The sequence below is a fragment of the Scomber japonicus genome, chromosome 12 (genome assembly GCF_027409825.1).
Source record: "Scomber japonicus isolate fScoJap1 chromosome 12, fScoJap1.pri, whole genome shotgun sequence".
NCBI lineage: Eukaryota > Metazoa > Chordata > Actinopteri > Scombriformes > Scombridae > Scomber > Scomber japonicus.
This window is the reverse complement of record NC_070589.1, coordinates 16,301,381-16,327,924: the sequence shown is the minus strand read 5'-3', so window position 1 is coordinate 16,327,924 and position 26,544 is coordinate 16,301,381. Positions and strand designations below refer to the sequence as shown.

Sequence of the window (26,544 nt, the reverse complement as noted above, 5' to 3'; positions counted from 1 at the left end):
AAAGAAAAATGTATCATCAATCACTCTTGACAGAAGTGTGAATAAACAATATAAACTGAAACACTTTTACCTGTGGACCTCCAGATCAGTTTTCTGACCTTGGTGTATTCTTAAATCTATGAATAAAAATTATAAAGATATTTTTTATCTTTAAACAGGTGTTTGCCTTTTGGCTCCAGTTCTCTGATACAAATTTACATAAACTTCAAATTGGAACATGCAAGTATGGCTTCTTCCTTGTGTTGTGTGGTTTGACTGTCATGTATTTTGTGTTTACAAGATAATCTGTTACATCTTGTAACATAACTTGTAACTGGTAATTAAGTTTTCAAATTCTATGAAAATGGGCAAACATCAGATACTGTGGCTTGAGAATTTTCCCTTTTAATTGGATTCATATTGGCAGTAACAGTACTACATCTAAAACAGTAGATGGCAGCACAACCACATTATCCACAGTCTGCTCCCACAGCACCCAGTACAACACAAAGCATTGGCAATACAAACTATATGTTGGGGAGGGAGATAATCAGGATTTTATGCCGAGGCTTTTTCAAAAACTCATATTTGACATAACACATATATTCTTGTATCAAAGTTTACTCCAAAACCAAATCCAATGGTTAAAAATAATCCTCAGTAGTGATGTAATGCCACCCCTGTTCACGCTCAATACCACTTCAGGCTTTTGACAGTTTCCGTCAGTAAACACTCTTGGATACTGTTTGCTTCATATGTCCACCAGCAGGTGACAGCATATCCACAGTTTCCGACCAAAGTTCTGACCATGTTCAGACTGTGGGACCATCATCATCACAGAGGAAGGCACAGTCAGTGAAGCAGCAGTTGTTTTGTTCTTTAGACTCCCAAATAGTGATTCTTCACTTAAAAGTCTGTTTTATTATGAAGATGCAATATCGGAAGCTTTAATGCACCAATCATCAAAGTAGGTATCATGAAGTTCCAGTAGCCTATCACAGGGAGACAACATTACCCATCATGCACAGTGTCTTAGCTCTCACACTAAGTATCAGAAACCGTCTCTAAATTTCTGTCAGGATTCAAGCTTCACTTTATTGTCCAACATTGTTGGAAATTTGAATCAGGCGTCCACACATGCTGCATCTGTAACAAGGAATATATTTTAGAACATAATGATAATAAAACATTAACCCAGTCAAAATGACAGGAAAATACACTGTCGCTATTACTTAAAACTCCAAGCTCTGTTGGTTTTTACACCAATTTCTTCCTTATTTTATCTGCCACCATTTAACATTTTTATTTAATTTTTTTTTCTTTTTCTTTTTGTTTATTTTATTTTTTTTAGCTATTCATAAACCTCCTCCCTTATGGCAGTAGCTGGTACACAGTGTATAGAACATGGGATGTGTTAGTTATTAATTGCGGGCTTGCTTTAGAACAGGGGACAAGGGATGGGTGCTGTTTTACACCTATTACATTCCATTCAGTCTGCATGTGTCGCAAAAGTTTGGACTTAAGTTGCACACAGAGGTTACCAAGCCAAGCTGTGATGTAGTTTGCTATCAGTGTATGTACAACACAATGGATATAGCTGTGGAAACGCACTGCACAACATCATATCAGAGCTAATTGTTTAAATGAAGAAAGAAAACTCTCAGTTATAAGCAACATAATGACTTAAAATGATATTATTCAGTTTGCACTATCTGGTGCGAATTAAGCCTTTTAGGCCAGGCTCGCCCAAAACATCAAGGTAGTGTTTGTTTGGCTCGGTATGGTCTACACGTTGTGACCCCAGAACTTCAAGGCAGGAGGATGAGACAAAAATTTAATTATGAGGAGAGAAGAGGAAACAGCTCCACATGGCCTCAGGGACCGGCATAACCTCTAGGAGCGGATAGTTCAAATTAGACAAGCATTGTCAGTCCCCGAACACCTTTGACCCCGGAGATTTAATTGCGCCGAGAGCCAATACAAATGCAAATATGTAAATCTATGTCTTTGATGCGTTTGTGGGCCTGAATCATACTGTATACCTGCTCAGCTGCCGGGTCCGCTAATCTGAAGCGTCCTCCCCTTGTGTGGTGTGTGGTGCAAATCAGAAGCGTGTGTTCTCTTTAAGCTCCTCTCCATGATCCTGCTTGGCAATTGAAGTTAATTCTACAGGCCGAGTTTCGGGTTCACGTTTCGCCACAGCTTTGTAAACTTAGATCATATGGGGTCACCGAGAGGTTGAAGCGGACCCTGTAGCTGCGCGTCCACTCCTTCAAAGATCAATTACAAATGTAATGGCAAAGGAATGTCGTTCAATCCTCGACCCTGACTATTGCAAAGTTTTTGCTCTAATTAGCGCCGATTTGAGAGTGTGTGTCATATTATTTTATTCAGGAACAATGTTTGTAAGCATGCGCATTTTGTCAGGATATCTTGTATCTATTCTGTAAAAAAAAATGTTGCTTAGAGTATTGGTTGAAATATCAAAATATTGGCCATCATAGAGTGAAACTGCACCCTATATTCAGACTCTCACAATCACTTACCCACAATTAGGACATAAGGAAGTTTAATGTCACTGTAGTTACACAACAAAATTCAGTTTGGCACTCCCACATAGCAGCAAGACACAATTATTAATCAACAAAAATGTATGTAAAAATATTCAAATCTAATAGGAATCTAAAATAAATGATTTGATCATAAACTATAGTAAAATACAGATTCTTTCAGGATTTGAGTAATCTGATTTGTTCAAACTGAATTATATTATTATAGAATGGAAAATGCAATGGCAGGTCAATACTTCCCCTCCCTCCCTCACACACACACACACACACACACACAAACGGTGTCCATGCTGTCCACGCCATCAGTCTGTTGAGGTATCCCTGCTTCCCTGTGGTGTGTGCATGTCGAAGGCTCCGGTGTTATTGATCCTGATTGGGCCTCACAGGAGGAGATTCCGGCCTGCCATTGACCCACACTTCTCCATGTTTCCACCCTTCTCTCAGATCATCAGAGGCAGCCGTCTCCTCCTGCCTGCCTGCCGGCCTGCTTGCGTGAGATTTCTGATTGTCAGTTGGAAAGGGGGGGAAAGGGGAAAAATGAACTTACTACAGGTTTTGCAAAATCACTAGCAGGTCTTGCCTGAGTAGTCCACACTGACGTTTTTCTGGCTTGGTGACTGTCAAAACATCCCCCATGCGTTAATTCCCTCCCTCCCTCTCTTTAGAAAGCTTGTGGCTCACAGGCAGCTCTCTTCTTCAAAGTAAAAGTTCTCTGCCATGTGGCCTGTGTTGAATTTTTGTGTTGATGGCTGCCCAGGACTTATGAACTCCTCAGAGGGGTCCTTTTGCTCTTCATCGCTGCCTATGAAGCACACAAAAAGTGTCATGGCAAGGAAGGAGTAGAACAACATGACAAACAGGATGTAAAAGTAAGCATTGTCGTAGCTTTCCCTTGAACTGGAGACGGTGTACATCAAGTTGGTGCTGGTCACAGGGCTCACTGTGGTGCTGGAAACAGTCCTGTTGATTTTGCCCCTATCGATGTCGACACCAGTGTCCTCAAGAATCTGCTGGCATCTGGAGAGTAGAGAAAGCAGGAGGGTCCCGTTCATATGTTTCATTTCAAAAACAATGGTGGATGAGACGCTGAGCAGAGAATCAAAACAAAGTGAAATTTTAAAAATGGTAGGGAAAGACACAGGGCTGAGTAAGGACTACAGATGGAAAGAGTGTGAGGCAGGCACTAGACCACTTTAGGAAAGGCACGCTGTGAGTCATCCACACACTCTTCAAGAGTCTTGATAAGCCAGCGTTTTAGAGATAAAGTCCAATCCTTTTCTTTCCTATTGGATAAAACCAAACGATCATAGAAGCACAAACATGACCATCTGTTGAGTATGATTTGTACAGAATTGTAGGCTAAGATTACATTTCTCCCAGAATATTTTGGCTGAAAGTATTTTCTCAACCTTGCAAGTCTTTTTCCTATCTGAAACCTTTTCCTTTTTCAACCCTGTCCTCTTTGTGCTCTTTCCTTCACTTTCAATTTGGGGGCTTGGAAGCTGCAGAGACTCTTGGATTGTTGTCAGCTCCGGTCAAGTAGACTACTCATTTCAAAGAGTGTTGGGGTCAGAGGTTAAGTTGTCTCCAGTGTGTTGCTGCTTGACTGACACTCCACTCCAAAGCAACCCCTTTAGCTTTCTCACTCATTGTGTCTTACAAGTTGAGCACTTGTAAAAAATAAAATAAAATAAAATAAACGAATGAAAAAAAAAAAATGATAATAATCATTTGCAGACTGCAAAGATAATAGTGAAATGGTGAAATGTGATCTTGCCTTGATTTTATCGTTGGGCGTGTTGGATACATGAACTGAGCGTAAACAAACATATTTACACACAAATACAGATATGTGAAAAAATATTTACAAAACCTCACTTTAGACATATACCATGACTGGCATGAGCAGCTGCATACCCTCCATCCTCCAGAAGGGAATGAAAAAAAAGAGGGAGTGATAAAAACTCACCGCTGATATCTATAACCTTTTGAAGAGTCTGCCAACTGGGCGAACAGTTCCTTTCTGTTTGGCAATGAGAGCCAAAAGCCTCTGAACCCTGTACAGCCATGTCAGTGACTGATGTCCCAGTGTGCCTGTGGGCTGCTGTGCTTATATAATTTACAGCAGCTCTGCTTTAGTCATTAAGGGGTGTGAAGGAGCCCCTAGGGAGCAGGAATTTGTCCAAAAGGAGTGTTTATGAAAGCGGATACATTTATGATTTAGTGCTCTAGGAGTGTGCATTAGATGCACAACTCGCAGAGAGTAGGTGTTGTCACTGTCCTTATGGATAGGTAAAAAACAGCTGGCATGTTTAAAAAGAAAGAAAATTTAATTTCCTTACATGAAGCTTCAAATAGTGTTTAAAAGCTTCCTCTACACTTCTAGTAATAAAACTGTTGAAGATAATTAGGGAAGCTTTTATTTATGTATAATTATGTTCATCTAAAATTAATTACATTAAGATATAGTCTAAAATACTGGAATTGGCTCATAAAATAGGCTCGATGTGTACTTTTGTAATAGTAGCTTATAATGTCAAATCTAACCAGGTTTCAAAAATCCACAGATTTCTAGAAATCTTCCCTGGTATCCCATGAGTGAGACCCATTCAAAGTCAAAACCTGTGTTTTTATATAGTTTATTATAAATAGTAAATAGTGCTGTATTGTACACAAAACTTCTTACAACAAAATCATTTATGCCAATGTAAATGACAATTATACAAAAGAAAAAAAAACATGAATAGTGAACATTGTGTAAGACTTAAGCTCTTTTTACAAGACATACAGAAGAGACAGAACACTTGAACAACACTAAATAAATAAGAAATGGAACTAGTGTTTGCAAGTTCCTTGTGAAAACTAATTTAACATATGCAAAAAACAACAACAACAAAAAATTAACTGTCAAACTGAATAATGTATTCACTGGCAGATAATTTTTTTTTGGCTTAATGACATTATGACTACATTTGCTGTTTTTCCCCTGATTGATCAATGCACACAACCCAAAATAAATGACATTAAAAGGAGAGAGCGTGTTTTTGAGGATATAATCGGGGATATTTGATCCTTGTTAAATTTACATCACATGAGGTATGAATGTATTGCACTTTCTTTGGGTTGCAGTGGTTCCGCTATGACTCCACTCGGCCTTGATTCGTGCCTTTCTGCTGCTTTTCCCGGTGTAGTCACATTTTCATTGCCAATGTCTCATACAAGAATCACATCAATGTACAGTCACATCATTTTCCTAAGACATTGTGATGAAGAGATCCTTGCAGCTGAGCACAAGAAGTTATCACCACCTGGCCTTTTGATGACCATCAACTGTAAGAATCCACCTCTTGTCTATCAAAATTGGCCCTGAAAGCACAGGGGGCAACGCTGCTCACAAAGTCCGCCTCAACTTCCATCTCTGCCACTTATTACAAAAATCAAATACAGAATCTTGAATGTATTTACTTTCCCCTCCCACCCCTTTTCTTTTCCTCTTCAAGCATGGACAACCGTGCTCGGTCCTTGGAGCGTGGCATGACGCACAAGCAAAGCGAGTGCCAGGTAATAGGAGAGGCTGTGCCTTTGGTCCTAATTATTGCAGTCAACCCCCCTCCATCGCCATTGCTGCATCTCCATCTCAAGTGGTTCCCTTGCTGAGGGAGAACACCTCAACTCCTCTCTCTAGCTGTTCTCCAGCCTGCCCGGGAAACTTGGCAAAGGCAATGGGTGGGGGTGTTCTCTGGCGATGAATGTCAGACTGGCCGGGGGAAGCCTCATGCTCAGGCCATGCTGGGGGCTTCATATAATGAAAGGCACCTGAGGAGGACATGGAGAGACAGAAAGAGGGTTAAAGACATCCTTTCTGCATGGCGGATTTCATTCAGCTATAACTGAATAGCTGAATCCTCTGACTGTTAAGATCTCAAACAATGTGAAATGGGACGTTCCCAATGAGATATGTGATTTTGACTGCAGATAACAGAAGGAAGAAGGGTTTAAGAGCAGGTGAGAGCAGGTGAGAATGGAAACTGAGGTCCTAGGTTAAATAATAAAACTGAAAAACAGGTGAAGAGCTTTGGGAATCTCTCTGGACGTTCTTTGAACCTAGTGTGGCTGGTAAAACTAGCCTGACACTGAGCCTTAGCCTGGATCTCTGGCTCTGCTCCACTGATCAATAACAACTCTAAATCTGACCTCCAGTGGGACACATGGTTCTAATCCCGGCCTGCCAAGGGCCATAATCGCCCCCTGTTAAGGAGCCCCTTACCCTCCCTTTATGCACACACACGTACATGCCTGCGCCCACATATACACATGTAGACACACACACACACATTTCACCAAACCCCTAAAAGCTACATGTGGGTCTCTCCCAGGACCGGCTAAATTAATGACATCAAGATGTTGCCACTGATGGGCCAGTCAGCATGTGGTCGTGTACCCCATATCAGCCCCAACACACTGCTCTGACCCATACACCTCCCCCTTCCCCCCCTCCTGTCAAACACGCTTTCGGACGTGGCTCCTTTCATTTGGGCGGCTATCTTTGTTACATGGGGGTCATTACATGGCTAGGTGAGCTACACTAGGGTTTGATGGGCAGGCTCATCATACGGGGTCATGAAAGGACAGTGAGTGAAAATGTGTGTGTTGGGATAAGACCCTGACATGCCTCTGCATCAGGCCACATGGACAGTCTGATGATGGTAATGTAAACTGAGGTAACCTGGCCACTAATGCTCTGTAACATACATGTAATTTCAGCACAGAGCAGAGTGATTTGTGAAGCTCACTCATCAGAAGGGTATGTGTAATTAGTGTGGGTCACTAGTCGGAAAATAGAAGCAAAATAGCACAGCTAGAGCAGGGGTCACACAGACACATAACCTAAGAATAGAGTGTATTTCAAGTGTACCTTGCTTTGACTGTATTGCCCATACTGATAGGATGGATGGTGGTCCATGGCGTAGGCTGGTGAGGTGTAGGAGGGTGGGCAGTAAGACTGGGTGCTAGGCAGGGTAGGCATACTGGTCAGGCCTGGTAAAGCCTCCAGGCGCTGGGAGCCATGACAGCTAGCAGCCATGCCACCATTAGGCTCCAGGCCTCCAGTCAGTGGGGAGAGGGCAAAGTCACTCTGAGACTGATGTGGTACTCCACCTGGGTTCAAAAGGCCCATGACCTGCGGGGAGAGAGGGAAGAAAACTGATTGATTAGATTATAAAAAGGGAAGATTCTTGTTCCATAATGCTCATGATGAGAACATCATTAACACACCTGTACAGAATTTGTTACACAAATGAGGATCAAAATGTAAGTAATAAAATCAGTCAAAATGAAATATATCACAAAGTAAATAACATTTATTTACTCAAAATGAATGTTCACTCAAATTTAAAGTTACACCATTCAATCAATCTTTTGCTCTACTCAGGTGGGCTAAAAACTGTAGGCTCTCTCCTTGTTCATCATCAGAAATACATTCTTACTGGCTTCCCTCACACATATGGTTTCTCTTTACTCTGCTTGAATGACTGGAGAACTGATGGTGGCTATAAAATTCAGCCCTAGTGGTTTCTGTTCGACTTATCCTATTAAATATATGGAAGTAGATTAAAGAGAATTTCTTTTGTTTGATTTTTCCTTGTCGTGACACTTGTTTAGCATTGTGTCACAAATGGAATAAATAGAAAATAAATAAATTGCCTGAAATTCATTTATGAGAGTGTGATTTGAAGCAGAATTCAAGGAGAATAAAAAGAGTATGTCTGATGTATTTGTTCAGAGCAATGCACTTTCCTTTTATATTCTCACTCTCACTGTCTCTTGATGCCCTAAAATCACTGTGTCCTAGTGAGGCCAAGGTAAAGAGCCAAAGGGTACGTGGGAATGAGGGGTAGGGTGTGTTTGTGTATGTGTGTGTGAGCTACCTCTCCTACATGTGGAAGTGTGTATGTAACAGTAGGTGTGTATGTGTGCGTGTGCACACGTGTACTAAACATTTTTTGCTCTGATGTCAGGGGTGTAGGGGTATCAGTGATACATCGTGAACAGCTGCAACATAGGTTTGCGTGAGAAGCAAAGTCATGAAAATGTCTAAAAAATGGAGTGAAAGAGAGAACGAGAGCTACAGGGAAAGAATTACAGCCCATGTAAGAGAAAAAAGAGGAGAAGCCAAGCACAAAACCATACACACTCAAAATAGAAACTGAATAAAACATAACGAAGACAGAGTAACGCTGAGTGATGTAAAAACAAGGGCTCTCCCGACTGACAGCCAGCTGGCACACACACATGCACATGTGCATATACTGAGCAGCCTCAGGTGTCTTTAATGTATGTAATTTACAGTTTGGTCTGTCAGAGTGATCTGACCCCACACATCTGACAAACACAGCGATGCTGCCTACAACAAAACCATTCTTCTTTTACTACTAAATGTCCCTGCAAACAATCCATATGTATTTGTCTAACTATACAATACAGATTTTTGATACGTTATATTTGTAAGTAGTTTTTACTCAGATGCATCAGAAAATTATAATTTAATTGCTTAAATTATTAGAAATAAAGTTTTCTGGTGGCGTCATGCCAGTTTTTTTTGTCTAGTTGTACATTGCTGTTTAGTCATATCTCCTTACAGCATCACACATGCTGTATATTCCTGTGCGCTAGTTTGTGCAGTGTGTGTCTGTGTGTACACGCGTGTATCTCAGAGTCTGTGTATCTGCATTCATGCACTCTCCTTCTGCAACTGAAACAGCAGCAGTTCCCAATGGTGTGTCTGTTTTGAGGTTGTTCCGGGGATTAGGTCTCAGGGGGGTGCAAATCCCAGCCGCTCGCTTCCTTGGTGAGAAAGGATTCCTTTGGTATGCACCAGATCAGCAGTGAGACGCCAGAGACCTCGCACCACGGGGGAAACCACTGGTCTAACTGCTGCTCTGTGCATGGAGCAAACTGCTCAGAAAACAATATCACCTATCTAAAGTAAACCTTATCCATATCAAATACTGCACAAGCTCTAATGTAACCATATCAGGAGTTAACTGAACCTCTGAATCTCCTGATGGATACAGAGCAGTAGATAGGGTTGAGTAGAGAAATTTGGAGTTCAGATGATCAGATAAAGACTCCAAGATTTAACACAAAATGCCAGAAAAACGAAGCTGTAAAGTTTTCTAAAGAGCAAAACAAGTCTTCATTAACAGTCCAATGTCATAGAATTTAATCAATTCTCATTTCCTCTCTCTTATTAAGTTAAAATCAGTAAATTAATTTTTTTCCTGGCCTGAAATGGAGAAAACTGTATTGCAATATACATTCAAACAGCTGCAATGAATACATGAATTAAAACAAATTAGCCAACAAAGTGAGTCATTTGCATAAATTACACACTTTGTTATGAGGGGATAGATTACTTCATTCCAATCAATTAAGACACTGGAACATTCTGTGATTGCAATTCCAGACTGAGAAAACATTCCAGGCACGCCGTCCCTGTGCAAGATGAGCTGTCCATTCTGTACCAAACTGCCCACTAGGTTAATGCTGAAACCATCCATGAGGCCACAGCACCTTTGGCCTCTATACTGGAGTTAAAGTCACTCGGTGACCCTGCGGGTGTGTGAACTCACACCGCAGCCTCTGTTACAGGATGGTAGCTAACAGGTTGCATACCAGTTATGCTTCAACAAAGTAAAAATTCAGATGATTACTTAGCTCAGCTGGTTAAGACAAAAACCATCAACCAATAACACTCTGGGTTTAAATCTGACAGGAGAGGTTTGGCACACATCATAATCTTCACTGTGTCCTGTCTTTCTACATGTTTACCTGTCCATTAAGAATAAAACTTCCCAAAAGCTAATGTTTTAAGAGTAAATGTGGCTTGTTCTTGAGGAGAAAAAAACACATTCTAGTCCATAACAAGTTCTCAGATATCAAAGCAGTCAATTATGCCGTTAGCCACAATGGTGCCACCTACCACTTTCTGACAGTGCACCCTGGCAGCTACACAACAAAGATCTTCTTTTTTCAATATACATACATCCTCAGGCATTCACATCGTAGCAAACCTGCCTGGGGCAGTTTTTTATCTGTGCCTGACAGGAGTCTGAGATTGTCTCTCATGGGAATTAGTACCCAGCATGCATTGCATGTGGGCTGGCCACCCTTTGTGGCGGTTAAAAGCTCGTTTTCCGCCTGTTAGTCCATCTCCTGGGCTGGTAGGGATCCACTGATGGACACTGATGACTGTGTAATCGGCCATAATTGTCTTTTCAGTTTTGATTTGTGTCATCATCTGACATCCATACATCCTTCCTCATATCTGCTGCTTTCTCCATCCCCAAAGACTGACGTTTGCCACATTTTAAATTCATCAAACAACCCATCAGAATAAACAAAAATGAAAAGCTACCGTGTTTGTCGCCACAATGACATCTCCTAGGTCACGCATGGAGGAGTGTGTGTGCATTTGTATCATTAGCCTTGCATATGGTACATTTCATAAACCACATGAAGGACTATTGGCCTGGTCTGGTATGATAGAATACGTGTGTGAATAGCTCTGTGTGTGTGTTTGTGTTTGAGGTAGAATGCATGTGTATATATACACATGTTTGCACATTTACTGTCTTACTGTCACATATTTTCATCTGTGTATTCCAATAATGGACAAACCTGTGGTGAGAGGCTGTTGCTGATGGCGGGGTTGACAGTGTTGGCGTGTCCTGTCGGGGCCACAAAACTGTCCGAGTATCCTGAAAAACCATGACGTCCAGAGGACAGGCAGTATGCAGAGCCTCCATCCTGGGAGCCTGCCGATGAGCTGAGCCCACTCTGGTGCACGGAGGTGGGAGGCAGAGGTTGCGGTCGGTGGACTGTACTGGGCTGCTCTGATGCTGCTGGGAATAAAACATGATGCTTAAAATCCCATTTACATCAGTTATCATTTTGCTGCTGATTCAGAGTCAGTATCATCAAATTTCTAAAACCTAAAAAGTTGTGCCCACCTTGAGCTATGGAAGTAGGAGGGTAGGGGCTGTCTGACAGTTGATAGGGCTGCAGGCCTGACATAGCTGATGGTGGAAAACCGCCAGGGATGAGGTGGTTAAAAGCCATCAGTTGATTGGCTCCTGCTTGCTTCCTCCATCGAGCTCTTCTGTTGCTGAACCACACCTGAGAAAAGAACAGAAACAAGAGTGCAGTGGTGTTTATTTATATGCTAGCCCAACAGAATAAGTTGACTTTTGGTCATCTGCATTTGTGTATGGTGTCTGTGAATGTATGTTTGTATGTGCAAGGCCTCTCAGTCTCATTACAGGGAGCTGATCTGATAGAGATCTTAACATCTGGAACGTGCAGTAAAACCACAGACATTACATCTTTGTGTGCTACCGCGAGTCACTGGGTTCAGATAACGCCAGAGGGCTGTTAAAGCTGTTAAAGCCTATATTAGCGCACTACCTAAATCAGACATGTATTTTCAGATCTTTACATAGCCCTTTTTGCAGACAGCCTGACAAAAATAGGGAGCTGTCCTCATGCACAGTGGGCGCAGTGTGTCTGTGTTTGTATGTGTGTGGAAGGGGGTCGGGCATGAGGTCCAGGGTTGGAGGGAACACATGTCTAATGGCTGTAAGGAATGTGTGGCAACATCCCAAGGCAATTTAACGCCCACATGACACATATCCCTGACAGACCGACATAGTGCTTTGCTGTCAAGATTAGGTCTCTGAGACTTTGAGGTTGAAGAGTGTGTCTAACCTGAACTCGAGCCTCCGTGAGTTTGGCTCTCTGAGCCAGTTCTTCTCGTGTGTAGATGTCAGGGTAGTGTGTGCGTTCGAAGGCCCTCTCCAGCTCTTCCAGCTGCTCTGCTGTGAAGGTGGTCCGACTGCGCCGTTGCTTCCTCTTCAGAGGTAGGCCTGGCTCTGAGTCCACATCGGAGCCCTCATCTGAGTGACTGGCTGTAATTGAAAAAACAAAAAGACTGCTACCTTAGTATTCAGAGGAGGAGGGACTGATATACAATTAAACTTGGGGTAAATACTAAGCTGGGATACAATAACCAGATCCGAGACAATAGATTGCGCTGAGCGCGACACATGGTACAGAGCCACTTTAGATTGTGTCCTCCTGGTGCCTTAAACTCCTCAGTGGTTTCTGAGGGGATCAAAAGCCAGAGGCTGCTTGAACATGGATTAAAGAGGACTAGATCCCTCCAGGGCATCCATTCCCTGGGACACTGTGTCTCTCCCAGTCTTAGCCATGCTGTGCACTGTGTCGATAGGCTCCCATAGTGAAGGGCAGGCAGCCCTTTGCAGGTGCTTCTTAATCTGTTTGTTCAGTTGAGGGCAGGAGAGAATGAACGGGTATCTGGGAGACAGCTATTGGGATCTAATTCAGCAGAAGACGGGAATCAATGAAGGCCTGAAACTTGAGACTGAGGACCATTGGTGTGTTTAGGGGGAGGTTACCCATCTATTAAATAATGATTAGGCTCCACAAACTAGCGTGACAGCCTGCTATTGTCCGCCATTACATGTCTGCAATCCCCCCATCTCGTTCTCAGTCATACACACTCACAAACATGCATCTGCCGCGTCTGGGCTGTGGGCTTTCACTCAATGAACGCAGTCTATGACAATGTGTCAAACACAGATGGACACAACACAGAAAGAGTTGGAATCCACTCCCAAAACCACCTCAGAGGGACCTCTTAAACCTCATGAGGAGGGTTCACTGCACCTTTTTGACACTGAGACTATGGAGCCAACACCTACACTGAGAAAATACGAGAGAGAAAGAAATCGGCAGCCAGAGAGACAGGTGTGAGCGACAGAGAGGTTTAAGCACGGGACAGAAGCTTGTCTGTTCCCCTAGACTGTTCATTCTCCTTCTGCCCTCCAGATTTAAAGCTTTAATTAAAAAGTGCCAAGTCAGACATGGAGGGGGGCAGCAGGGATCTCCCCTTGCCTCTGGAGCCTCTGGAGCCAAGCAGGAAATGTTTGTGCCGGTTGCCAGTGTGTGTCTGACCAGGCATTACACACGAATTTGGTCCTTGGGAATGCTGCTGTGCTCTGGACTGCCAGCACAGTAGACTCTAATGCTGAGAGGAGCTCTTTATTACATTTGAACCAAGGGCGCCTTGCTGGCATAAAGGCTCACAGGGGATTGGCTGGATGCTTAGATACTCCTGGAACATGCACTATGAGTTTGGGATGTGGTTTGTTTAGGCAAGGATGTGGCCTGAGACCAGTTGAAGTAAATTTTAGAATTCAACAGGCACCAGGAAGAAGGCCACAAAGAATGAAAATAAAACTTGATACTCATCCTGTAAACACATTTTTTAAACATTAATATTGTTTTGATTAGTAAGCGCAGCTTTCAATAATTAGTACATAAATTACACAAAAAGAGAAGATTCAAGTTAACAGCAAGCTAAGTAACACGCAATGTCATTACCATTTTAATGACAGAGGGACAGAGAAAGAAAGAAAAAGATAGAGAACCAATGACAGCGCAGAAATGAAAAGATTCCTGTGGGAGGGAAGGGGAGCTCATAAAACTCCACAGAGGAGAAAGCTCCCCATTGGCACTGTAACTCATGTTAACTGCAGGGTGGGGGTGGATCTCTCCTCCTTTGCCCGCTTTATTTCTCTCTTTTTCCCTCCCTGTTTTTATTATTAGTAACTACAGAGAAAACACTCCGTCACAGACTCTCCCTTAATGGTAAATGACAGTGTTGCTTTTGTCATCCTCTGGCTTGCGCTTTCTCTTTTGCTCTCTTCCTCTCTCACTCTCTGTCTTTTTTTTTTGGAAGTGATGTGGCCAAGCCTTTGTATCTTAGCAGGGAAAAGCCTGTGGCAGGGCTCTATTGGACCGATTACCACGCTCCATCTGTAGGAGCCATCAGGGACGCCTGGGCCCGCATTCAGGGGCCTGTCACCTGCCCAGCAGGGGAGTGGGGAGGGCGCTGAAGGGTGAGATGGGGGCTGTAGGGCCAGGGGCTGAGTGGGGGAATGAAGGGTGGGAGGGAGAGGAGGGGGCACAAAGGGGTCCAGAGAAGGGCCACTGGGGGCTGCGGAGGGGCACAGCAGGGGAGCACCCCTTCATCCCCTCCCTTCACAGCCTGAGGGGCACAAAACTGGGGGGATGGGAGAGTTAAAGTGGTTGACATGAAGAGGAGATGGGAGGCTGAAGGCACCTGAAGAAGATGCTGGGGAAGGGGTGTGGGGTGCCAAGTTAAAGAGAATGGGGGGATGCTGGTCATTCTTAAGAGTGGATCTGTCCCGTCCATCTCATCCATTCACTTCTCCTTTTCTTTGCGCTCATCCCTCACTGAATCTATGTTTCACAACAAGGTCCCTGCGCTGCTGTGGATCGATATCGAGGCACGCCAATGCAGAAGCAGACTCAGCGCAGACTGTTCCCACACATTCCCCACAACAAACGGCAGAAGAGGATACTAAACACACAAAGAGAGGCCTCGACCTCCTTACTTAAACACCCAAATCAAATTTTACGCTGCAGCTAAAGCACTGGGGAACTGAAAATACTCCATAGCCACTCACAGCTTGGCTGTGGCTCTGACAAGAATCTTAATAGAATGATAGATTATTATCCCTCAAACGGAAATTGGGGCTGCTGCAGAATTAGCTGTAAAACAGACATTTCAGAACAAAGTGAGGTGTAAGTTTAGATAACAGAATGGATAGTGGCACATTTATTTAACAAAGTTTGGTAGGAAGTATTCAGTATAGTTTAATAGACGAGAATATTCAACAAGTGAGTTCAACAGGTTCCTTTCACTGATCAGGGATTCTTAAATACAATTAAACAAGTGCATTTACAGGTATGTAGGTGCACACACAAAAATAAACAAGAAACAGACAGCGCTACAGACCCAGCACTCAAGGTAAATAGAACCATTTATCGATCAAGAGAAGAGACTGACAGGCAGGGGAGATAAACTCCAGAGGGTCACAGATGTGAACTTGGGGAACGTCCAGTTCCATTAGCTTCACCTGCACTAGTAGTAACTCTAACAGGCCAAAAAACCAAGTGAGGATTCCAACAGGGAGAATAAAGGCTGCTCTTGTTTACTGCTTGGACTACATCAGCCAGGACTCACCCTGCCAAGCATTCATCCCCCTTCTTCCCATTAGAGAGATGCTAATATGAAGAGACATGCACAGACGCACACATCCATGTTATGTGCACACGTGTGCATGTCACTTCAGAAATATAGCTTCAAATGACACCAAATGAGCAATAGAAAGTGCGAGACAGACTCAAAATAGATTAAATAAAAAAGAACAGTCATGAAATAAGCAAAAAATTAAGAGAAGAGAGGATGATAGAGAAAAAGAAAAAGGCAGAGAGGAGAGGGATAGTGAAATGAAGAGCCACAGTGAGACAGAGAAAGAGAAGCGGAGCATATGGGGCAGTTTATAGCCTTGTCTTGGTAGGGGTTGGCTAGCCCTTCCTTCAGGGGCTGTTAATAGAGAAGGTAATTGAGCTGGTGACATGTGTTCGTAACACAAAACAAAGGGCAGAAGAGACAAATGAACTAGTTATTTGCCCAGGGAAGTAGATCAGGCCCTTTCAGGCCAAGGAGCATAGTGAGAGTAGGCCACTGAATAAAATAGTGGCATGCCACATACAGCCAGGGTGAGCAGATGCACCAGAAGGAAAGAATAGTTAACTGACAGCTTATGGGCTCAGCTGGGGTTAACAGTTAAGGGAAAAATGGGAGTGAGTGGGCTGCTCACTTGACTTGCTAAAGAGCCCCCTAGAACCCGCAGCTGCCTGGGAATGAGGGGGCAAGGGGGGGTGGATGGAGAGAGAAAGCGAGAGGGAGATGATGATGTGATGGGCAGGGAAAAAATGGAGAGAATAAGCGCAGGAGGTTGGCACTTAACGGACAAAGAACTAGCGGGCGATATGACGTTGAAAGATGTATCTCTGTCTAATATTGGTGAAGTGACAAAAAGCCACAAATGGCGCTGCAGGGCTATTATGTGTGCCCAGTGTGCGGTGGTTATTATTTAGTTCCACTGTGGGGCAGTTAGGTGACAGTTTCACGGTGGCATTTCCACCCTCAGGGCAGGCACAAAGCAACTGCATAGAACCCACGCAGGGCTGCAGCAACAGGCCAGTCTGCCGCACGTTCCAGTCAAACGGAGCCTAACCAGCAGCAATTCACCTCAGTCTAGCCTTGTTTAGGTGAGACAGACAACCAAACCAATCAACTTGTTCAGAATAACCAGCCTACTCTCCCTGAAATAAAAGCCAAACCTCTTTAAATGACAGTTATGAATATGGATTCTTTGGTTTGACATCAGGGAGCGGTAGTAGGGAGTCAGTCAGTTGTCATCTTTTCTCAAACATTATTGTAACCTCCTTCATGGGGCCTGATAGTTTTAACAGTCAAGTGACCCTAGGTTAGCCCCCGACCTTTTCACAGCTCCTGCACAGTGCTGCAGCAAAGACGGCCTCACCACTGACCCTGCAACAAAACTTCACACAGTTCAACACATTCCACACTTTCTTGTTGCCCTCTACAAACACTCACTTTTACTATTAGTATCTTACTTACAGATTTATGGGTTTAGCTCACAAATGTTCAGCAATTGATCTATATTTTGAAAATTGCTATTAGATACTATAACTTGGATGCATGTTTTTCAGAAAGAAAAAAAAAATTCTGGTGAATTTCTTTGTCCAGAAAGGAAAAAAGTCATTAATCAAAACAGCAACAGAGTTGTGCTGGCGTGTCCATAATGTGCAATGTGCTGAGTGAAACAGCACTACAAAAACTGAGGCTAAACAAAGTTAAGTGATTGACAACGCTGTCTGGCTTTACTCAATTAACTATCCCATTGTGCTCCTCTTTGCAGAGTCCCCTTGCCCCCGACCCTTTTCTCTTCACACTCCTTTATCCTCCCCATCACAGAGTTTTGCTTGGCTAATACTTCCAAGGAAATAGAGAGCTCTTTTTCTACTGGGGCTCCTCTCCTTGACCTTCCATTGCTCACTGCTTCTCTTTCAGTCACTTCACAGTGTCTCTGGGGTTAGTGGGGAGAATGTGGAGAGTACATCAGCTTCGAGGGGCCGGCTCAGGGCAGGACCCCGGTTCATTACTTCAAAGTTGGCCTGCATTCATTAATTGTCCTTTGAATTAATATTGGAGGATCACAATGCGGGTGCCAAGAGAGAAAGAGGCTTTAATGAAGCATAGAGTCGGCATTCAGTTGCAGATCAGCCAGTGTGGATTTTTTCTTTCTTTTTTGAGAATGAGAGAGTCTTGAGAGTCATGCCAATACAGAACGTAAAATTGTTAAGTATTTGTATGTGAGAAGAGGGACCGCTTTATCTATCTATCTATCTATCTATCTATCCATCTATCTATCTATCTATCTAAACCTCTTGTGGCCAGAAATATATTGTAAATTTTGGCTTTTTTTATCACTGGGCTAAACTAGCATTAGAAGCTCCAGTAACAGAGGAAAACACAGTGAGGCCCACATATAAATGTCTCCATTATCCAGCCCTTAGAGGAAAATGGAGATGCGGCTGTAGCAGACATTCCTCTGGTTGTATTGAGGCCTTCTGTCTCCGGTGACTATAGACGCTCTCCTCTAAACTTCCAATCTTTAACTTACGCACCGTGGAAATGTGACAACCCCTAACAAACAAACCAGTCCTAGAAATTCAACGTCCGTCTCTCTGTTTACAGTTGTGGGTTACCGCCCTACCACTCAGTTTCTTTTGCTCCCTGTGTGTGAGAGAAATGTATCTGTTTATATTCTTAGACATCTCTTGAGATTATAAGTTATGAAACTTTAAAATTGGATTATGTGGCGGCTACATGTGGAAGTTTATCATTTCCCCCTTCAGTGATACTTGAACTGAAAGTGCTTTATATACACGCTCTGACGGCTTTAAAATATGCTGCACTCTCAAACACAAATATGATCTTTCTGCTCTCTAAATTTCCCTAGCACTAAATCCATGCCAGAGTAGCAGGGAGCCAGTTTATTTACACAAACAAAGTCCTACTCAGCTCCTTTGACAAAAGCAGCTAAATCTTTCATGTTTTGTCAGCACTTGATTCCTCCTGTCCCTCTGGCTATTTGCCTGCCACCGGACAATAGAGGCAGGAGAATGGCAGCAGATTGTTGGAATGCACCTCAATGAAACCAATTATTACATGTTGACTGCGTTCACCATGGCAGATTTGAAAGAACTGGGCTCATTCAATTCGGCACCACAGGATTCCCTTGAAAGAAAAGTTATCCCTTTGACTGTTTGTATTTCTGAGCTTTCTTTTTCTTCTTCTTCTTTCTCCCTTTCACCCCCACTGCCATAAATGGATCCTGCAAGAGTGGCTACTCCTCTTTCATGACTTTAGTTACTTTAATTAGTTAAATGAGGCTAAAGTGCTAACAGTAATAAATAGAAGGACGGATGCTATCACTTAATTTTGTGCCACTCATGGCAAAAAAAAAAAAAAAAAAAAAAAAAGGAAATACAAAGCCATAAACCAAAAGATACACTGATATGGATATGCTGCTGCTTTGCAAACAAATATGATAAATAGCACAAATAATTCTTCCAAAGACATCTCAACCCACAGCAGATTAAAATTATTCAACTGTGCACGTGTTTAAATTCTACACACTCCTGCATAAACTCAACAGTTCAAGAAGATAGAAGCAACTTCACATCAGATTCATCCCGGCAAACATCCTTTTCCCACAACGTTCCACCCACTTGCTAATGCCATGCAGACCTGAGGGCTGCCCAGTACACTCTATCCCACAAACCTATGCAGTCTTTTTCCCAGACAAATAAATCTAAATGAGTCAGCTTTGATCTTAGCACTTAAGGAAAGCCAACAATAGTGGTAGAGGAGAAAGGGGCAGAGAGCAACAGGCCTCTCTCCACCACAACAATAGCCTCTGCAAACACCTACTTAATCAATATTTGGCCAGAAGACATTCTCTCAGTCCCCAAACCACCCTTTTCACATTCTAATGAAGAGCTATAAAAGAGAAAAACAACAACTACTTCCACAAAGAGACACAAGAAGGAAATACTGCTGTTCTGTATATCAGTGGGGGGATTGTCTCAGAGCTGTTTGCAATGCAGGGTGTCACCTATTTGATGAAAAATTGTTGATATTATTTGTTTATTTTGCAATTATTCATACCAACCTAAACTTATTAATTCAAGATAAATATCACTAATTACTTGTTATCTTGTAGCAGATTTCAAGTGAGCTGTAATTCATCCCCAGTTTAAACAAACTAACAATAAAAAGTGGTTAAAAGAGGATGATCAACAAGGGTGCAACTCAGATTATATAGACTATTTTAAATAAACTCCTAATTATTTCCAATCTGAGTACTCATTAACGATTCTATCCAAGAAAAGTGCAGAAATAATTTAAAAGTTTGAGAAGTCAACTGCCTGATCAGTATTGGGGATGTGTCTCGCCTGGAAGAGGGAGAGGGAAGTGCCCACAGATATTGCATGAATGTGTGCGCCCTAGGCAGAAAGGAAAGGGGCGGACTTTGTCTGAGATGAAAGTGGAGAGAAATAAAAGGTTTGGGTTTAATCTAGTGGAGAGAAGGGTTTCCCTGCGATCACTGGGCTGAACGTCATGCTCACTGCGCAAAGACTGTGACAAAAGCTCCGTGAGCAAAAGTAACGGCACTGTTCAATTTGATTACGCAAGGCCTGGCGTGAATTTAACACATTTCAGGGGGACAAAATCATGAGATGCAAAATACGCTCACATAATTTTCATTTCATTGTTCTGCAGGTTTGAACCAACCGTCTATTTAAAATGAACAATTTGTAAAAATCTACAAACCTATAACAATGAATAAACCGAATAAATCTGTGGGTTAAGCAGCGTTTATCATAGCCAAAACGCAACACGCTGTCTCCTGGGGTTTAGTTATCAATTATTAACTCTAGACTTCATTATGTCTCCAACAGTAAACTTTCCTTTTGTGGCAACTCTTCAGACCCCAACAGGTCGTAAATCAACAGGTGTTTGCCTAATGTCTAGTCTGTTTTGCCTGGAAGCCATATCTCTTTTTTCTAACTGTAAACAGTGGGGGAAAGCCCCCAAATTGGCACTTTTTTGAGTAGTCTATAAAACAGGTCGCAGTGGGCCTATTGGTGTCCCTGAATAATTCATCGCTCATTGTGGGTTCATAATGTCTTCTCCGGGCCTTTTGTCAGCGCAGTTTTTTCTCCCTTTCTTTCCCTATTTTGAAAGGCCTTGGCGTCTTTTTGTACACCACTGAGCCGCTCACTGGAGTTTAGCTTTTGTGCGCGTCAAACTGAGGTGTGCGTTTCAATGGACTCTCCCTGCTTTGTCCCCTGAAGTTCATCCTCAAGTGTCCGATTGTGCGTGAAAAAAAAAAATTCTCAGGCTTGGAAGTTAGACAAATGTTTGATTATCCACTTAAAAATACTCTCTGCACATTTGTTAAATCTCAGAAGGCTAAGCGCATGCGTAAACACCTGCAACTTTAATACATTTTAGCCACAAATCATTTCTCTGTTGGATTCCATATATATGAATTTTATTTGTATATATGGAGGTGTTTACTGCATGTCATATACCATTATTATTATTATTATTTTATTATATGTATTAAAAGTTCTTTGTCTGAACGTGATGGTTGATAAACTACAAATAACAGAAGGATAAAGTAACGCTACTTGCATCCACATCCACAGTCATCCCAGAAATAAAGTGTTTCTGCCAACATTCACAGACCAACATTCACGTAGCTCACTGCATTTTATGGAGCTATTGCAAACAACAACGATGTCCCTCTTTATAAAATCATTCATGCTGAACTTACATCTGTCTCCCAGAATGCCGTCGATGCTGTGTTTTGTCCGTGGTTCGTTTTCCTCCATCTCCCTCTTCACCCCTTCATCGTCGTCTTCGTCATCCTCACCAATTCCGCCGAATTTTGACCGCATGACGCGACTAATGGCGCTCACTTTGAGGGAAAAGAAAGAAAAATCAGTAAACTTATTTATACAAAAAGAAATCAGACAAGAAAACACATAAATGTTCTTTATACGCTCATACAAAGCAATATGAAAAGTTGTTTACGCACTCCAAAAAATATCTGCAAGCATATTTAATCTAATGTTTATTTTTATATAATTAAGAGTATAATAAAGAGTAATTTAGGAAATACAAGGGAATCATTTCACATCTTACAACTACTACTCGTAGGCCTACTTATACGCATGTGAAGAAACTTTCTCATGTACCCGAGGGGACGTTGTTCCTGTCGCAGATCCCATCTTTCAGCAATTTGTCCCTGATTTCCCAGCTGAACATGCCCGGGTTTTCTCTCTTGTACTCTTCGATCTTCTTGTCCACCTCTGGAGACGCGCTTTGCTTTAGTAGGAGGAAGGAGATAAGAAAAGACGGTCACTTTTTTACATTCAAGGCCCTAGTTGTGCAAGACAAATAAGTCCAAATAAGTCTCTGATTTGCCTGAATTTGGATTAGGTGTGACACAATAAAGAGAAACCCTAAAGTCAAACTCACTTAAGTTGTAGTAAAACTCCAAAATTCCTTTTCACAAAGGTATCATGACTTTGAATAAAATCTATATTTTTTTTACGACCAAACGCTTGTTAAATTTTAGACTGCATTTCTCAACATGATTTAAACTCTTTCAAATGAGTTTTTCCCTTTTTTTATAGGGCAAAAAAGTTAGGCCACCATTATATGTTTAAGGATAAACTATAAGAAGTTTTAAAAGACAAAATTTAATTGATTTTTTTGAATGCCACTCTCTTAACTTTTTTGCTACAATTTACCACATTTTCCACAAAATAAATGCGGCAGAATCTCTCACCTTTGGCTTGCTGCCTCCGATGGCCCCCGGCCTGATGGAGCCAGTCTCCTGGTACCGGCAGAGGATTTTGGAGACGCAGCCGTGGGACACCCGGAGCTGACGAGAGATGACACACGGCCGGACACCGTGATGGGCCATCTCCACGATTTTATGGCGGATATGGTTGGGTAGAGGTCTGCCGTTTATGAAGACACCGCCGAGCTGGTTGACCCGACCCTGTCCTAACGGAGTGGAGACTGGACAGCAGCGCATGCATGGAGCCAAGTGAGTTGGATGCTCATAAATTGTGTTTGACTTTGTTTTTCTAATAATAATAGTTTAAAAAACAAACAAACAAAAAAAAACATACTAACTGTAACTTTAAAGTGGTTAGAAAGAAGGCAAAACCTGTCAAGAAAACTTTTTCTGAAGCATCTTAACTTTTTAAAGTGGAATCAGTCTAAAATCTGTAATTACTGCGCTGCAAACGTGTCAATATCATCACCTTTTTATTTTTATATATTCTGTTAATTCCTGAAAATGTGAACTGCTATGAAAATAATAGTAGAACAGGGAAACATTTTACTAGGCAATTAGATTTGTTTTTCTCAGAAATGTTCCCATTGAAATCGTAAAATGAAGGAGAATGAACCATGAGGCTAATAATTAAAACAAATTAAATAGCAAATGAATAAATGTGGTATTGTGGACTTAACTTTTAACTGTTTTTAAATTAAATAACATTTCAAAACTCACTAGTACAAGATTGAAAAACAACAATTTTATGGAGATGATTTTTTGTTTTGTTTTTTCAGAGTTACATTTTGTTGAAATTGTGAGCAGCAGCTGGTGTTCGTGGCTTACCCTCGAGAGAGTATCCTCCCCGCGGGTAGTTCTGGTGAGGGCTGGGTCTCATCATTCTCGGTAAACCTCCTGCAAGCGCTGTCATGACTCCTGACTTGATGTCAGGTAACAGTGTCGCTTTTTAATCCCACAAAACACCCTCCGTTGGTTTTATGCAGCTACAGACACGGTGCACCTTTTCCTTGAGTAACAAGTTGCCCCAACAGGAAAAAGAAGTGTGAATCCCTCAGGTAAGTAGTTGACCGTTATCCAGTAACAGATGCGTGCTGCGGTGGGAGTTTAAATCAAAGTGCAGGCTGCTAACAGTCCTGCGAGGATTGGGAGGATGGATTGAGAGGATGGATGGAAGTCAAACATTTTATCTGTGGTCGCTGTCCCCGCTGACTCCGCACTGCGCCCGCTGATTGGTCCAAGACCCGGACGTCCAGATGCTTGGGGAGCTTTGTGATTGGACAGCAGGAGCTCTCCTCTGTCTGGTTTGACCTCACGAGGGTCAATTTGTCGTGTCACAAGCTTCTGCGCATGAAACTTTTTACAACTTTTAATAAAGCCAATTACATAAATACCTGGGTGACATAGCCTGTTTCTGATTGGTATTTTCTTGCTTCTGGAAAGATCGACTGGGCCCATACATTGTTTATTTCAACCATAAGTAGCCTAGAGGTAACTTGTAACTGGACAAGTGGATGAAACTTTAATAATGTATTAAACATGGACTATTAACAGCACGGATAGATTAGACTATTAAAGAGTATCCAATAATACAATAATTACAACTGCCCTATGATAGAAACTATTAAATATTAAATATACAGGCTATGGCTTGTTTAGTGTATCTCGAGAGCTTATATTTGGTGGCTGAAATACAAATACATTGAAATGAGACTTCCCGCGCACACACAGACACACACTCATTCACATTAAGTAGTTTCCTTACTTAAACTTAAGAACGTATTTTATAATTCTTCTTAATGAAATATTTGTTATTGGTATTATTACTGGTGGTTGTTGTTGTCATACATGCTTTATGAACCTTCGTGGTCTAGAACCATTTTCAATAACAAATGACTGAAAACAGAGAAATTATATAAAATATTCTTTACAAAGAGTTGAGCTCACCAAAGATAATCATTAGTCTGGATGTCTACCCATGTAGAGATGTAGAGATGTGATTGTGGAGTAGAGGAACCGCATATGCAGGCCAATTACCAATAATAAAGTGAATACTGTGTGGGGCAATGCTCGCTGATATGCGCATTCTGTTTTTATGCGGAAAGGCAGCAGCTTGTGGGAGTGCTGATGATCGTCTTAAGTTTTCATTTTTAACTTGACTGGACCTGTCTGTCCGTGGAAATGCTTTTCACCACTGTGATGAAACGGAACTATGCATACAAGCCTGCAACAGGTGATAATAATACAAGCCCCACACTAACTGTATTCTCATTATTTAATTACTGGATTTAATAAAAAGAATAATTTTATTTATAGCAGCAACAAATGAATTCCTATGAATGATTAACATTACATTATAATCAGCACTGTTAGTCTAGGCCAGTTGTATTATTTATAGAGCAGTGCTCTGCGGGGTTCAGCTCCAGACCAGAGACGCATGCTGTGAATGAAAGCATCACAGTAAAATGTTAGTAGCCTAAGAGTTTATTTCTGTCATCTTTTTTTCTTTTTATATTAATTTGCTGGTTATTACACTTTCTTTATACAATATGCTATTATAACTGTACAGTTGACGCTTGCCGACGTAAGAAAAAACTAAACAAAAAAGCTGATCACTAAAACATTGATGGAATTATAATCGCAACAGGCAGTTAGTGAGATTTTTGCTAAATCAGACCACACACTCAATGTGGGTCGACAAGAAATAGGGTATCCATACAGGAGATACTCAGCGTGAAGAGAAGGATCTATTTTTTCCACCACACGCCACGCAAAAAAGCTCCACGGCCATCAAATGGTTGCACTAATTCAACAATAGGTGCTGCGCGGCCCCGTGGTCGAGCCACACGGCAGTGTAACACATCCGTGCAAATGGTCGATTATGGACACATAGAGCCACATGAGGGATCATTTGACTTTTCTGAAGCCTTGTAGAGTTGTGATAATTATGATAATTAGGCGTGTTTAATAGACCAATGCATTTTTCCAACTCCCTCAGGAATTAGATTATATAGTGGCTGAGGAGGATAGAGGCCTAAATCTCTGTGAATGACTGGCTGGTCCTGACCTCTACCAGACAAACCAATGCATCATCAAAGCTGATGAACTGATTGATAATTGACCAATACTTGCAGAGCATTATTGTCTAAACATAACAATGATCCAGAAAATACGCTTGTCACAACTTTGTGTTCCCCAAATGAATTGAGCCTTCAATGTGAAAATATGAATAAGCAAAGCCAGCTGTTATGGTGGTGCTACTGGTGTGACAGATTGTTGTTTGCTAAAAAGAAAAGAAAAACATAGTAGATAGTGATGCTGCACCACAGATATAAGATGACTATTTCTTATCCATGTTTTTACTATAATACATCCCAACTTTACAGCAGGAGTGTCCCTTTCATTGCAGTATGCCACAGCATGCAGCCCAATATATTTTTATTCCTCCTATAAGACTTGCACTTCATGTAGAGAAAAAAAATGATGCAGAACACGTGGAAACATTATATGTCCATAAAAGCAGGAATGGGGGGGGGGGGAAGTTATCATACTAAAGTCTGACTATCATGAAAAGGACATTGGATCTACCATGTCAAATCAATTAGAGGAGTAAGCTGAGTCAGAAATGTGCTGTGGTGGTGCACAAAATGCATAAAAAATAAAGAACAAAATGGCCGAAAAGAAAATTGTGTGTTGCATTTACCAGACATACTCGTAGAATAAGCCAGGGGCTTCCAGGGCTATATTTCTGAAACCATACAAATGAAAAAAAACACAATAATTTGATCTGCCTCTCTCACAGATAAAGTTAAGTCTAATAGCCTAATAGCCTGTAGGCAGTTGTGATCTTGGCTGTGGCACTACAGCAATAAGAAGGCCTTACACTGCGTCAGACTAAGGCCTATTTAGACTACTGGGGAAAAAATCCTTATTCTCTCCAGAGCGGCTTACAGTACTGCTCAGTATTCAGGATTAAACACAACACCATGAGATCAAATATAGACATTTAGAGGCAATCAAATTATCACAGTGATTATCTGACCATACAGCGAGTAAACTGCTCAAGTAAC

General features: G+C 41.9%; 1 protein-coding gene across 1 annotated transcript; it reads right to left on the bottom strand.

The window, feature by feature from the left end:
* Positions 1-6,275: 6,275 nt before the first annotated feature.
* Positions 6,276-23,923, bottom strand: pax3a (paired box 3a). Its single transcript, XM_053329344.1, has 9 exons — positions 23,303-23,923; positions 22,460-22,695; positions 21,864-21,993; positions 21,440-21,583; positions 12,315-12,514; positions 11,561-11,726; positions 11,229-11,449; positions 7,465-7,728; positions 6,276-6,365 (listed from the first exon to the last, which is right to left on the bottom strand). The coding sequence occupies exons 1-9, from the start codon at positions 23,385-23,387 to the stop codon at positions 6,348-6,350; spliced, it is 1,464 nt and encodes a 487-aa protein (XP_053185319.1). The 5' UTR covers positions 23,388-23,923; the 3' UTR covers positions 6,276-6,347.
* Between the last annotated feature and the right edge of the window lie 2,621 nt (positions 23,924-26,544).

Coding starts and splice junctions, on each gene's coding strand:
- pax3a (XM_053329344.1), bottom strand. CDS start 23,387: ATGACAGCGCTTGCAGGAGGTTTACCGAGAATGATGAGACCCAGCCCT. Junction 21,994..22,459: donor TCGGAGGCAGCAAGCCAAAG/GTGAGAGATTCT, acceptor CTCCTACTAAAG/CAAAGCGCGTCTCCAGAGGT. Junction 11,727..12,314: donor TCACGGAGGCTCGAGTTCAG/GTTAGACACACT, acceptor TTCTTTTCTCAG/GTGTGGTTCAGCAACAGAAG.